At 37.0% G+C, this 14,846-nt stretch overlaps 1 protein-coding gene across 1 annotated transcript in view; it reads right to left on the bottom strand.

Moving 5' to 3' along the window:
- The window catches only part of PRMT3 (protein arginine methyltransferase 3), a 136,005-nt gene that overhangs the window by 96,511 nt on the left and 24,648 nt on the right, over positions 1-14,846 (bottom strand). Inside the window, exon 9 of the mRNA XM_082845357.1 lies at positions 10,722-10,843. Coding sequence (XP_082701483.1) covers positions 10,722-10,843 — 122 coding nt within the window. The remainder of the gene's footprint in view (positions 1-10,721; positions 10,844-14,846) is intronic.

Raw genomic sequence — 14,846 nt, 5'->3', positions numbered from 1 at the left:
AGATGTAAGGACATCTCATAAACAACAAGTACTACCAGGCAGATAATTTCAATGCAGGGGCCAGACTTGCAATCAGAACAAAGCTATTCCATGAGCTGCCTCCCTCCCAAATGTACCATTTGTGTTTACAAGAGTGTAGCTGTGCAATTACTAACACTGGGGACATTTATTATTTAAAATTAGCAATAGCTTAGCTTCTAACACAATGAAAAAAATGAAGAAAGAATAACCTGGATTCAAGCAGAGACAATAGGTTTTCAGTCTTTCGTGTTGACAATTTATCTGGCTTTGAATGTTTGATGTCCTGGATCTTGAAAATACATTCATTCATTCATTCATTGAGTAAGTATGTACACTGAATACCTACCTGTGTGCCTGGTACCCTCCCAGGAGGTTGGGGCACATCCGTGAATGAAATGGAGAAAAATCCCTGTCTAACCTTAGGGAGCTTATATTTTTAGTAAAGCTTACATTTTCATGTATTTCATCTCCTGTAACCTAAGTCTTTAAAGTGAGATCTCATACCAGGATTAGAGGTAATTTTTAGTTTCTCCTTTATTCTCTCATGTCTTCCCAACACAAAAACAACTTTTTCCCCTTTCTTCCTTTATTTATTTAAAGGGGAAGAGAATTGGTAGGAAAGTCAATCTGGCTGCACTGAGAGAGTACATGACAGAAGACCAAATAACTGAATACAAATAACCGAGCTACTTATGTGCAGATGTGTTAATTCATGTGAGTATATACGCAATACAAGAATGTGAATTAAGGCATGGATTTAAGAAACATCAATGAGGGACTTCGCCGGTGGCTAAGCGGTTAATAATCCACCTGCCAATGCAGGGGACACAGGTTCGAGCCCTGGTCCGGGAAGATCCCACATGCCACAGAGCAACTAAGCCCGTGCGCCAAAACTACTGAGCCTGTGCTCTAGAGCCTGTGAGCCACAACTACCAAGCCCTCGTGCCACAACTACTGAAGCCTGTGCGACTAGAGCCCGTGCTCCAAAACAAGAGAAGCCACCGCAATGAGAAGCACACCCACCGCAACAAAGAGTAGCTCCTGCTCGCTGCAACTAGAGAAAGCCCGAGTGCAGCAACAAAGACCCAACGCAGCCAAAAATAAATATAAATAAATAAATAAATAAATATGAAAGGCACATCAACTGTAGACAAGGGATGGATTTGAGAAACAGTAAGGCTTTTCAAGAGGACTCTATCTCCAGCAAGTTTGCTGATGGAGACGTCAAGTTTGAGTCCCAGGTTCCCATTTTGACCTATGAGAAGAGTTAATGCAGGTCTGTTCTCTCAGTTCTTACTTATCTCTGTAACCATGTCAATAATTCTTCATCAAACCCTAAGAACAAAACTCCTGAACATTCATGTAGTTTCTGGTTAATGATGCTATTCTATACATGTGAAGCTGTGGACCAAGACAAATCAGGAGGACAGCAATGTTTAAAGTAAACATGAAGATTAATGATATGTACCTGGTATCTGACATGGGTTTGTACAATGGCTGGTCACACAACAGGTATGTGCCTACGTGAACAGTTCTCTTTGAGAAGTATAGACTCTAAGACTCAAGCAAACTTCCTTGGGTAGAGACATCTCATAAGAGTCTCTGAGGTTCACAGCTAGAAGGAAAAGTACATCTTGCGTGACTCTTGCAGAGAAGAAAGGATTTTGTGGAAGCCTGTACATGACCTCCTTACCTATGGATATCTTTTTCTTACTGTCCCTGGACTATATCTTTTGCTGTAATAAATCTTAGCTGTGAACACAACTTTATATTGAGTCATGTGAGTTCTTCCAGTGAACCACTGAACTAGTGGGTAGTCACAGGACCCCTAACACAGGACCACTGAGTTGACACAAAATTAAGGGGATGGTAGGACACAAGAAAAACTGAATTTAGTTTCCACGTAAGGCGTCTTGATCACCTTCATTACCTTCATTAGAAGACTCCTGAGCAGCAATTTTTTTTTTTTTTTTACCATTTTAGCTTCATCAGTGGTTCAAAGTTCCCTTCAGCTTTAACTTGCTCTTCTATTATTTCTATTATATTTATAAACAAATATGAAGAAACATCCCTTACTTCAAGGATTTATCTGGCGCATTTTGTGATCTTGTTCCAAATATTATGTATACCACCACTATCTTTAAATTCATTAACTTACTTTATTCTTCTCAAAAACCTTTCACTAAGTATCTACCACATATAAGACACTTTGCCAGGTGTTATAGGGATAAAAATATTAAGAAGATAAAGCTCCTATCCTAGAATCCAGAGAAGGACATTTACATAAATATGACAACAGATCTAGGCTTTTTTTAATGTTTCATTTTTAACAGTATTCTAGACACAGGCAATATAAAAGACTGCATCTTTAATGTCATACTGAGATTGAAAGCACTGCATTGTAGCCATATGATAGATCAATCTTCTCATGAAAACTCCTCTGCAATAACATCCAAAAGTCTGAATAATGAGCTATTCCACAGCAGAGTCAATGAGAAACCAAAGGCAGCCAGAGTAATGGTAAAAATATTGCCAGAAGCTACCTCTGCTTCCTGAGGGTGAACACTGGATACAACTGTCTGGCAACTGAATAGCTTTGCTGTCCTTAGGTAAGTTTATGTTTCTGAAATGATCATTCACTGGAATGTGACAGCTAGAAAAAGAAACAATTTTTCATTCCTTCCATATTCACTTTGAGTTCTATTTGCCCGTTAATATAACACCTTTAAAAATCCATATTCTACTTTATTCATGTCTACAACCTCAGAACTGCAAGCCTGACTTTCTTATTAAGTCCCAATTTATATACAAATAATTTATATATGTATATAAGCCCTAATATATATATATTAGTTTACATTAAAGCCAAAACTTACTCCATTCTACACTCATTTCTTTAGAAATGTTAGATCTGTTTTTTAAACAAAGAAAAGAAATAATTATTTTATCATTACTTTGAACACAATTCAAGGATTGTAAGTCAAATATATCTAAAAGAATAAAGAAACATGTATTTTAAAAGTATCCATCTTTTACAATTTAAAGTACTTTTTTCAGATGTAAGCTTATGGAGTTTTAGAGAAATCCTGCTGTGTATAGATTTGTGACAGAGAAAGAAGCTTCAGAATTGCTAAAGACAATCACAGCCTGCTAATCAGAAGAGTTGCTTTCACTGACTGATGATAGTTCTAGAAAACTCCAGTGCAATAATAGACAAGTATAAGAGAAGCTTAGGGTAGATTTCAAGGGAGGAGAGTGAATACGGAATACAGCTGGCTAATGCTTGAAGCTTTATGGTGTAAGAGAACAGACTGTGAAACAGAAAGAATACAAAAAAGAGAGTCATCATATGTTGGTGGGATAGCTGCAAGAAATGATCATTTTAGAAACATAACCAACCAAATGTAAAGTATTATTGGAGGCACTGGTGCCAAGCCAAACATACCACTACAATTATCACCTAAATATTATTATAATTACTAACATTTAGTAAGCAGTTACATGTCAGCCACTTGGTAAAGCACCATAAATGGATTCAATCCTTAAAATAATCTTGTGAGATAGGTACTACCATCAACCCCATCTTATAAATGAAGAGACCAGGGCTTCCCTGGTGGCGCCGTGGTTGAGAGTCCGCCTGTTGATGCAGGGGATGCGGGTTCGTGCCCCGGTCTGGGAAGATCCCACATGCCGCGGAGCAGCTGGGCCCGTGGGCCATGGCCGCTGAGCCTGCGCGTCCGGAGCCTGTGCTCCGCAGCGAGAGAGGCCACAACAGTGAGAGGGCCGCATACCGCAAAAAAAAAAAAAAAAGAGACCAGGGTTAAAGAAGTTAAGCAATTTTCCCATTTTCATAAAGCTAAATAGTCAAAAAGCCAAAATTAGAAATCAAGTCATTTGGCTCCGGATGCTGAGAGAAGTATGCTATTCTGCCTCCTCAACTGGTAGAATAATGGGCCAGTAAATGCTGGGGATATTAACATAAACTGTTTCCTGAATATTCTTCTACAGGGACATGCACAAACAGAAGAACAGAGGTTATATCACCCCACAGTATAAATTTCAAATATTCGAATGGAAAACAAAGGAGAGATGCTGAGAACACTATGGAAATAGCTATCTTTTCACAATATAAAAAATGCAGGGGGTGGAGTCAAGATGGCATACTAGGAGGACACGGAATTCACGTCTCTGAACAACCAGGGCACCTACCAGGCACCAGTGGGGCACCATGGACACCTAAGGGGATGGAAGGAACCCCCAGCGACTGGGTAGGACGGGAGCTATGGGGGGGAGTGAGGGGGGAGGAAAAGTGAAGGCAGGACGGGACTGGTGGTGAGATGGGTGGCTGGGGGAGGGGAAGGGATCCCATGTCCGAAGGCAGAAATTGGGGACCACTGGGAGGGCAGAGGATCAAAAGGGAGTGTGGCCAGCTTTCCCCTGCCCACTTGGGGCCCCAGGAGCTTGCTGAGATCCCGGGCCTGATCTTCTGCCCACCTAGGCCCCCTCCAGCCACGAGGGTCCTGAGGGAGTGGGAGGGAGGGAAGGGGGAGCAAAAGTAAAGGCCGGACCTCCCGGACGGGCATCCCTGAGGGGTGGCTGGGGGAGGAGAGTTCCTACACCCAGTGGGACACACACACAGTTAGGGGTCCAGCGGGGACCAGGGAGATCCTGGGGGAGACAGTGGGCATGGGGGGGCATGGAAGAGAACACGGCCAGCGCTCTCCCAGTCCACTTAGACACCAGGGAGCCTACCTAAAATGAAGATTACTTTACCCAAAAAGGATCTCATTCAGATTTGATGGAGAAATGAAAAGCTTTACAGACAAGCAAAAGCTAAGAGAATTCAGCACCACCAAACCAGCTTTACAACAAGTGCTAAAGGAACTTCTGGAGGCAGCAAACACAAGAGATAAAAAAGACCCAAAAAAACAAACCCAAATCAATTAAGAAAATGGTAATAGGAACATACATATCAATAATGACCTTGAATGTAAATGGATTAAATGCTCCAACCAAAAGACACAGACTGGCTGAATGGACACAAAAACAAGACCCATATATATGTTGTCTACAAGAGACCCACTTCAGACCTAGGGACACATACAGACTGAAAGTGAGGCGATGGAAAAAGATATTCCATGCAAATGGAAATCATAAGAAAGCTGGAGTAGCAATACTCATATCAGATAAAATAGACTTTAAAACAAAGAAAGTTACAAGAGATAAGGAAGGACACTACATAATGATCAAGGGATTGATCCAAGAAGAAAACATAACAATTATAAATATTTACGCACCCAACATGGGAGCACCTCAATACATAAGGCAAATGTTAACAGCCATAAAAGGAGAAATCAACAGTAACACAATCATAGTAGGGGACTTTAACACCCCACTTACACCAATAGACAGATCATCCAGGCAGAAAATAAATAAGAAAACACAAGCTTTAAATGACACAACAGACCAGATAGACTTAATTGATATCTTAAGGACATTCCACCCAAAAGCAGAAGAATACACTTTCTTCTCAAGTGCACACAGAACGTTCTCCAGAACAGATCACATTTTGGGTCACAAATCAAACCTTGGAAAATTTAAGAAAACTGAAATCATATGAAGCATCTTTTCCAACCACAACATTATGAGATTAGAAATCAATTAAAGGAAATAACAGTAACACACACAAATACATGGAGGCTAAAGAGTGTGCTGCTAAATAACCAAGAGATTACTGAAGAAATCAAAGAGGAAATCAAAAAATACCTAGAAACAAATGATAACAAAAACACGACGATCCAAAACCTATGGGACACAGCAAAAGCAGTTCTAAGAGGGAAGTGCATAGCAATTCAGGCTCACCTCAAGAAACAAGAAAAATCTCAAATAAACAATCTACCTTATACCTAAAGTAACTAGAAAAAGAACAAAGAAAACTCAAAATTATAGAAGGAAAGAAATCATAAAGATCAGAGCAGAAATAAATGAAATAGAAACAAAGAAAACAATAGCAAAGATCAATAAAACTAAACGCTGGTTCTTTGCGAAGATAAACAAAATTGATAAACCTTTAGCCAGACTCATCAAGAAAAAAGGGGAGAGGATGCAAATCAATAAAATTAGAAATGCAAAAGGAGAGATTACAACTGACACCGCAGAAATACAAAAGATCGTAAGAGACTACTACAAGCAACTATATGCCAATAAAATGGACAACCTGAAAGAAACGGACAAATTCCTGGAAAAGTACAACCTTCCAAGACTGAACCAGGAAGAATTAGAAAATATAAAAAGACAAATCACAGGTAATGAAATTGAAACCATAATTAAAACTACTAGAACTAATCAATGAATTTGGTGGGGTTGCAAGATACAAAATTAATGCACAGAAATTTCTTGCATTCCTGTACACTAACAAAAGATCAGAAAGAGAAATTAATGAAACAATTCCATTTACCATCTCAACAAAGAGAATAAAATACCTAGGAATAAACCTACCTAAGGAGGCAGAAGACCTGTATTCAGAAAACTATAAAACACTGATGAAAGAAATCAAAGATAATATAAACAGATGGAGAGATATACCATGCTCCTGGATTGGAAGAATCAATATTGTGAAAATGACTTTACTACCCAAAGCAATCTACAGGTTCAATGCAATCCCTATCAAATTACCAATGGCATTTTTCACAGAACTAGAACAAGAAATTTTACAATCTGTATGGAAACACAAAAGACCCTGAATAGCCAAAGCAATCTTGAGAAAGAAAAACGGAGCTGGTGGAATCAGGCTCCCTGACTTCAGACTATACTACAAAGCTACAGTAATCAAGACAGTATGGTACTGGCACAAAAACAAAAATACAGATCAATGGAACAGGACAGAAAGCCCAGAGATAAACCCATGCACATATGGTCACCTTACCTTTGATAAAGGAGGTAAGAATATACAATGGAGAAAAAACAGCCTCTTCAATAAATGGTGCTGGGAAAAATGGACAGCTACATGTAAAAGAATGAAATTAGAACACTCCCTAAAAGCCATACACAAAAATAAACTCTATTTATTTTTGGGTCAGACACTATAAACTCTGAGAGGAAAACATAGGCAGAACACTCTATGACATAAATCACCGCAAGATCCTTTTTGACCCACCTCTTAGAAAAATGGAAATAAAAACAAAAATAAACAAATGGGACCTAATGAAACTTAAAAGCTTTTGCACAGCAAAGGAAACCATAACAAGACGAAAAGACAGAATTTCCATTTCTCAGAATGGAGAGAAAATATCTGCAAATGAAGCAACTGACAAAGGAGTAATCTCCAAAATATACAAGCAGCTCATGAAGCTCAGTATCAAAAAAACAAGCAACCCAACCCAAAAATGGGCGAAAGACCTAAACAGACATTTATCCAAAGAAGACATACAGATGGCCAACAAATGCATGAAAAGATGCTCAACATCACTAATCATTAGAGAAATGCAAATCAAAACCACAATGAGGTATCACCACACACTGGTCAGAATGGCCATCATCAAAAAAATCTACAAACAGTAAATGCTGGAGAGGGTGTGGAGAAAAGGGAACCCTCTTGCACTGTTGGTGGGAATGCAAATCGATACAGCTACTATGGCAACCAGTATGGAGGTTCCTTAAAAAACTACAAATAGAACTACCATATGACCCAGCAATCCCACTACTGGGCATATACCCTGAGAAAACCATAATTCAAAAAGAGTCATGTACCACAATGTTCACTGCAGCACTATTTACAATAGCTAGGATATGGAAGCAACCTAAATGTCCATCAACAGATGACTGGATAAAGAAGATGTGGCACATATATACAAGGGAATATTACTCATTCATAAAAGGAACAAAGTTGAGTTATTTGTAGTGAGATGGATGGACCTACAGTCTGTCCTACAGAGTGAAGTAAGTCAGAAAGAGAAAAGTACCATATGCTAACACATATATATGGAATTTTAAAAAGCGGTACTGATGAATCTAGTGGCAGGGCAGGAATAAAGACGCAGATGTAGAGAACAGACTTGAGGGCATGGGGGGAAGGGGAAGCTGGGATGAAGTGAGAGAGTAGCAGTGACGTGTACACACTACCAAATGTAAAATAGGTAGCTAGTTGGAAGCTGCTGCATAGCACAGGGAGATCAGCTCGGTGCTTTGTGACCACCTAGAGAGGTGGGATAGGGAGGGTGGGAGGGAGGCTCAAGCGGGAGGGGATGTGGGGATATATGTATATGTATAGCTGATTCACTTTGTTGTACAGCAGAAACTAACACAACATTGTAAAGCATTTATACTCCAATAAAGATGTGGGGGAAAAAAAGGCAAAGGAGAACATCTTTGAAGAAAAGTACAATGTTGGCTCATCCAAAACAAAAAGGTCTGATTTTCAAACTCTATAGGTTCTAAGTAAAGCAAACTACTGAATGCAACCAATACATGCACTGTGAGTAGTGAAATGGAGAGACAGCATAGTAAATTGGCTTTGAGTATGGACCATGGAGTCAGGCTGCCTGGGATCTAATCCTGGCTGCACTACAAATAAGGAGAGTTACATAGTCTCTGTGTCTCAATTTTCTAATCTCTATAAAAACAAATATATATATATGTACTGTTTCTGTACCTACCTCAAAAAATAATTAAATAGTAAGTACTAAGTTAATGTTAGCAACTTTTATTGTTAAATTTAAGTACCTAGAATTGAATGCTAAGTCATTTTCATTCAATAAATGCTCTCATGCAAAATTTCCATACACTCCAGCACTAAATTTCATACACAATGAATTTGATTATAATCATTGTACAAACATATTTCTAAAAAGTCACTAGGAATCAGGGCTTCTGTGAAATAAAATGAAAACAAAACAAAATAAAATGAGTGCTATCACTATCTTTTTCTTCCATAAGGGAATTAAAATGACAGCACATCTAGTCTCACCTTACAGAAATCAAAAATGACAAATGAATACATAAATGAACATGGTCTTTCATAAGATGAGAATTTCTAATAGAAATATCTTACTGTAATCTTACTATCACAACAATAAAATTTTGATAATTCATCTAAAACAATCTCTTCTTTGGGACAGTGGTTCTCACATCTGTTTGGATGGTAATGCACAAGCAAGAGAGGGTGCTCTTTACAGAACCCCCAAAATGATGATGTTGTAGTTAATGGCAACATAAGAAATAAAAAAAAACTTTACTAGATTATGGACTGAATATGCATATGCAACATAGATGCATATTCTCTAATATGAAAATAATAACCACAAACCTCTATCTATGAAAAAATCTAAGCAAGAGCAATGTCATTTTTTCATTAACATTAATTTGGTACTTGTTAGTAATAACAGTTGCTAACTTCTGAATACCTACTACATGCCAGGGCACGCAATATGCCAAAGAGACTGAGGTGCATATCTTACTTGTAACTTATTTACCTTACTCATAACCATATGAGGTAGTCATCATTATTTTCATTTTGACAGTAGAACAACTGAGGTTTCAAAGAGGTTAGATATAATTTAACTGAAGTTCAAACAACAGGGAAGGGAAAGAGCAAGGGCTCAAACCTGTCTGACTCAAACTTTGCACTCTTAACCACAACACTAGACTTCAATGCAATAAAATCTAAAAATTTAAACATTTTACATAATTAAATTTTATATGAATCAGAAATGATCAATATTAACCAATTTTAAGAATAAAACATATGTATCAGTGGGGAGGACCATTTAAGAATCATTGCCGAGAATCTAACATAAGCATGGCAAAAGCTGTTAAGAGAGTAGACCTTAAATGTTTCCAACACAAAAAAGCAATGGTAATTATTTCATGTGACACAATGAAGGTGTTAGCTAATGCTATGGTGGTAATCATTCTGTAATATATTCATGTATCAAAGCAATACATTTTATACCTTAAACTCACACAATATTATGTGTCAATTATGTCTCAATAAAGCTGGGGGAAAAAAGAATCACTAATAAGCCTGCTATTAAAATTATTCTGGAAATTATTCCAAAGTTCCAAATGTAACATGCTTTGGTTAAGTACACAGCTAACAAAATCTAGTTCTAAAAGCTGTAATTCAAATGAAGGTCTTCTTACTAGGATATAAGCCAACTGTAAAATCAATCACGGATCAATTAACCTAACTAACTTAATTCCTCAAAGAGAGGAGATATTTTTAGAGAACATAATTAAGTTTGTAGCCATCCTGGAATTTACTTATTTTAATTTGAGGAGGCACAAGGGCTAGTGTTGTCAAAAAAAAAAGATAATCCTTAGTCTTTTTAGTTGAACTGCTATTTGCTAAAGGAAATACTACTGATATATTGAGTTTTGTAGCAAGTCTTCTAACACTGCCCTATATGTCCATGATTTCTAATTTCATATTATTGTAATCAGCATATCTATAGCCATAATTGGAAGGACAGAAAACTATATAAAAATAATTCTCATCAACGAGAAGAACAATGAAAAGATTATTCATAGCTCAAACATGTCTAGGTCAATCCAACTTAAAATCTTATTATTCTGGAATGAATTTTTACTAAAAGACAAGTGTCTTGAGTCTGCATTGGATAGCTATTAAAGACAAGAAAATCAATTGATATTAATCATTAAATTTAAAAATAATCTTAAGTCAAGCCATAAAATGCAACTACCTTATGATATGCATTGCCTGGTAAAGTATTTCAGACTGATCAACTCCAAGAACCTTCTGTGCCCCAGCTTTAGCAGCAAACATAGAGAGAATTCCAGTTCCACAACCAACATCCAAAACTACCTGGTGTAATAAAAAAACAGATGTTATCGAGAAGGTCTAATACTTTAAATCCTATTCATATATGATGATGTTTCTGGCTAGGAATAGATAACAAAATTTAAACTTTACCGATCAGATATGGTAATAATTTCTCTTTGGGGAAATAGAAAATATAATTACATTAAGTTGTTTTAAATTCATAACAGTGTTTTGGCCACAGTCTGCTGCAATCAGATGCAACAATGTAAATTTAAGAAATGTTTTATATGAGATAAGCAATTCCCACAGACTTATTAAGGGGGAATTAGTCTCTTTTTTATTTCCTTATTGTATGTATGCTCTAATTTAGGCTTAGTAATTCTAAATTTTAACAGAAATAAACTTTCTCAAGTTTGAGTGGCAGGAATTAAGCAAGATAGCCTGATCCAGTACAATTTAAAAATGGTTATAAAGGAATCATGAATGGAATATTACTCAGCCATAAAAAGAAACAAAATTGAGTTATTTGTAGTGAGGTGGATGGACTTAGAGTCTGTCATACAGAGTGAAGTCAGTCAGAAAGAGAAAAACAAATACTGTATGCTAACACATATATACGGAATCTAAAAAAAAAATGGTTCTGATGAACCCAAGGGCGGGACAGGAATAAAGACGCAGACGTAGAGAAGGGACTTGAGGACACGGGGCAGGGGGATAGAAGGAGAAGCTGGGACAAAGTGAGAGAGTGGCATGGACATATATACACTACCAAATGTAAAATAGCTAGGTAGTGGGAAGCAGCCACATAGCACAGGGAGATCAGCTCGGTGCTTTGGGACCACCTAGAGGGGTGGGATAGGGAGGGTGGGAGGGAGGCACAAGAGGGAGGGGATATGGGGATATATGTATAAATATAGCTGATTCACTTTGTTATACAGCAGAAACTAACACATCATTGTAAAGCAATTATACTCCAATAAATATGTAAAAAAAAATAAAGGAATCATGGGTATAGAATATTGCCATAACCCCTCCACTTCCAAAATTAAATGTTCAACTCATTTTAATAATACAGGTACAATAAAAACAAACTGGCTTCTAGAACTCAGTAACTTGAGAGTTTAATTTTTAAAAATGATATTCATTATCACTGGTGAAAGAAATAAGAAGAACCAAATTTAAGATGTTATTGGGGATAGGCAGGGAGCAATTATTTCTAATCAAGAATTTTACACGGTTCTTCCCAGAACAGTATAGTGAAACGTGCTTGGTCCATAGTAAAAAACAAAAACTAATTGCCAAGGAAACACATTCAGCAAAATACTCAGAGGTACACTAGAAATTACTGAAAACTGTAGTGCCTTAAGTCTTTCATTACCTATGACCTGAAACCCTATATACTTGTCTCAAAATATGAAATTATTTCAGTAGTCTTCTACTATAAGTATTCACTGAGCATTACTAAGTGCAGGCATTGATCATGGTGATGGGGTACAGCAACAAACAAGACCAAGTCCCTGTCCTAATAGAGCTTACAATCTTGTGGGGGAGACAATGAACAGACCAAGAATAGAGAATAAAGAACAGAGAATGTTAACAGAGAATAGTAGTGTTATAAAGAAAACTCAAGCACAGAGTAGACGTTAGAGCAAGGGGCGGGGGACACACTCTTTTAGAATTTTAGATAGGTCTGCGAATACTTCTCTGATACATGTGAGCAGAGAAGGAAATGAAGTAAAGGAGTGTGCCAGGCAAAGATCTGGAGGAAGTGTCTTCTAGCCATAGAAGATATTAAATGCAAAGCACAAGATTCCACGCAAAGCAAGAAGGCCACTGTAGCTGAGCTGGGTGAGAAAGGTTCCTTGGCGGTGAGATCAGGGTTAAGCAGGGGTCAGATCACATAAAGCCCTTGGATTTTATTCTGAGTAATGCTACTGTAAGAAAAATAGAACTAGAATTAAGAATCTATTATATTTTTCAACAATCACTTTTTCACTAGGTAAACATTCATACAGTTTAAACATCAAAAAGTGTATTTCTTATTTATCCTTCAAAATAATTTTTATGCATATACAGTGCAATACTATATATGTATTTCCTTCCCTCCTTTACACAAATGGAAGCATATTATACCCACTGTGCTACACATTGCTTTTTTCCTTAACAATATAATTTAGAGATCTTTCCATATCAGTTTATAGAACTTCTTTCTCTTATATAGCTGTATAGGATTCCATATCATGGTTGTACCATAATCTACTGATCCAGTTCTCTACTGATGGACATTTATGTAGTTCCTGAAATTTTACCATGACAATCAATGCTGTAAATAACATTATACCTAATCCCATTCATACATGAGTAACTCTACAGATGTACAAAGGAGTAAATCTATTCCTAGAAATAAAAACACTGGGTCAGAGAGAATATACATATTTGTAATTCTTCTAAACATAAATTACCCGCCATATGGCAATTCTACTCATGAAGACTCAAATCAGCAATGTGTAAGGGCCAATTTCCTCACAGGTGACACTAGCCCATATAATCAAACTTTCAGATTCCTGCCAATATGGCAAGTACAAAATAATGATATACTGGTCTAGATTTAATGTGCATTTCCATTATCATGAGGCTTTGCAACATATTTCACATGTTATACAGCCATCTGTAGTTCTATGTGAACCATCTATTTTAGCCTTTCTCCATTTCTCCACCAAGTTGTTAGTCCTTCTCTTACCAAATTTCTCTTATCAAATTTTATCAAATAAGAGTTCTTTGTTAGTGAAGAGCAGACCTTTGTAATATGACTTGCAATGTTTTCTCTCAGCATATGATTTTTCGCCTTTTGATTCTGCTTAAACTGATCTTTGCTATGTAGAAATTCTTTACTAACAGTCAAACTCATTAATTTTTTCTTTTAATGGCTTCTGGATTTTGATCATAATTAGGCCAACTTAGCCCATATTCTCTCCTATTTCATTCACACTTCCTTCTGGTACATTTATAGTTTCATTACTACAGTTTTGTTTTTTTTAAATCATAGTATACACTAAGAGGTATGGTTCCAACTTTACTTCTGTTCAGAAAGCTAACCAATTGTCCCAACATGTTATTAAACAGTCTGTGTTTGCATCCCCCCGAAATTCACATGTTGAAATACTAACCCCCAAGGTGATGGTATTAGAAGCTGGGGCCTTTTGGAGGTGATTATGTCATGAGGACAGACCAAAACACACAGAAATTTTAGTGAATGCTGAAGGTCCCTGTCTCAATTCATTCAGTATGCTATAACAAAAATACCGTAAACTGAGTGGTTTGTAAACAACAGAAATTTATTTCTCACAGTTCTGGAGGCTGGAAAGTCTAAGATCAAGGCACAGGTTGACTCTGGTGAGGGCCTGCTTTGTGGTTCACAGACATGACTTCTTGCTGTGTCCTCACATGACAGAGGAGAGGAAGGGATCCCTCTGGAGATCTGTGTATATTTTGGTTTATTTCTAGATTTTTATTCTGCTCCATTAATCTGTACAATCACGTACCAATAATTATTCTAATTATAGAAGCTTGGCAGAATTTCTGTCTAGTAAAGCTGGTCCACCCTCACTGCCAATTGTTTTCACAGTGTTTCTGGACAATTTTATATGTTTATTTTCCCACAAGAACAAGAAAATCAGCTTGTCTATGGTTTCTTTGTTTTTTTTTTAAGTCTTAGCATTTTTATAGGGATTGCACTAAAATATAAATTTATGGAACACAGACAATTTTATTTTGTGTTTTCCATTCAGGAACATGGTATGACTTTCAATTTGTTTAAATCATCTGTTATGTTCTTCAGGAGTTTGGGGTTTTAAAAAATCTTTTTCATCTACGTCCTGCACATTAGTTAAGTCTGTTCCTACACATTTTATCTTCTGTATTGTTTACTAGTGTAAGTGAAGTCTGTTCCATTACATCTTTTTTTAAAATTAATTAATCTATTTATTTTTGGCTGTGTTGTGTCTTAGTTGCTGCACGCGGGCTTTCTCTAGTTGCGGCGAGCGGG

Source organism: Leucopleurus acutus (genome assembly GCF_964270905.1).
Source record: "Leucopleurus acutus genome assembly, chromosome: 8".
Taxonomy (NCBI): Eukaryota; Metazoa; Chordata; class Mammalia; order Artiodactyla; family Delphinidae; genus Leucopleurus; species Leucopleurus acutus.
Note: the sequence above shows the minus strand (reverse complement) of the source record. Positions and strands in the feature narration are given on the sequence as shown.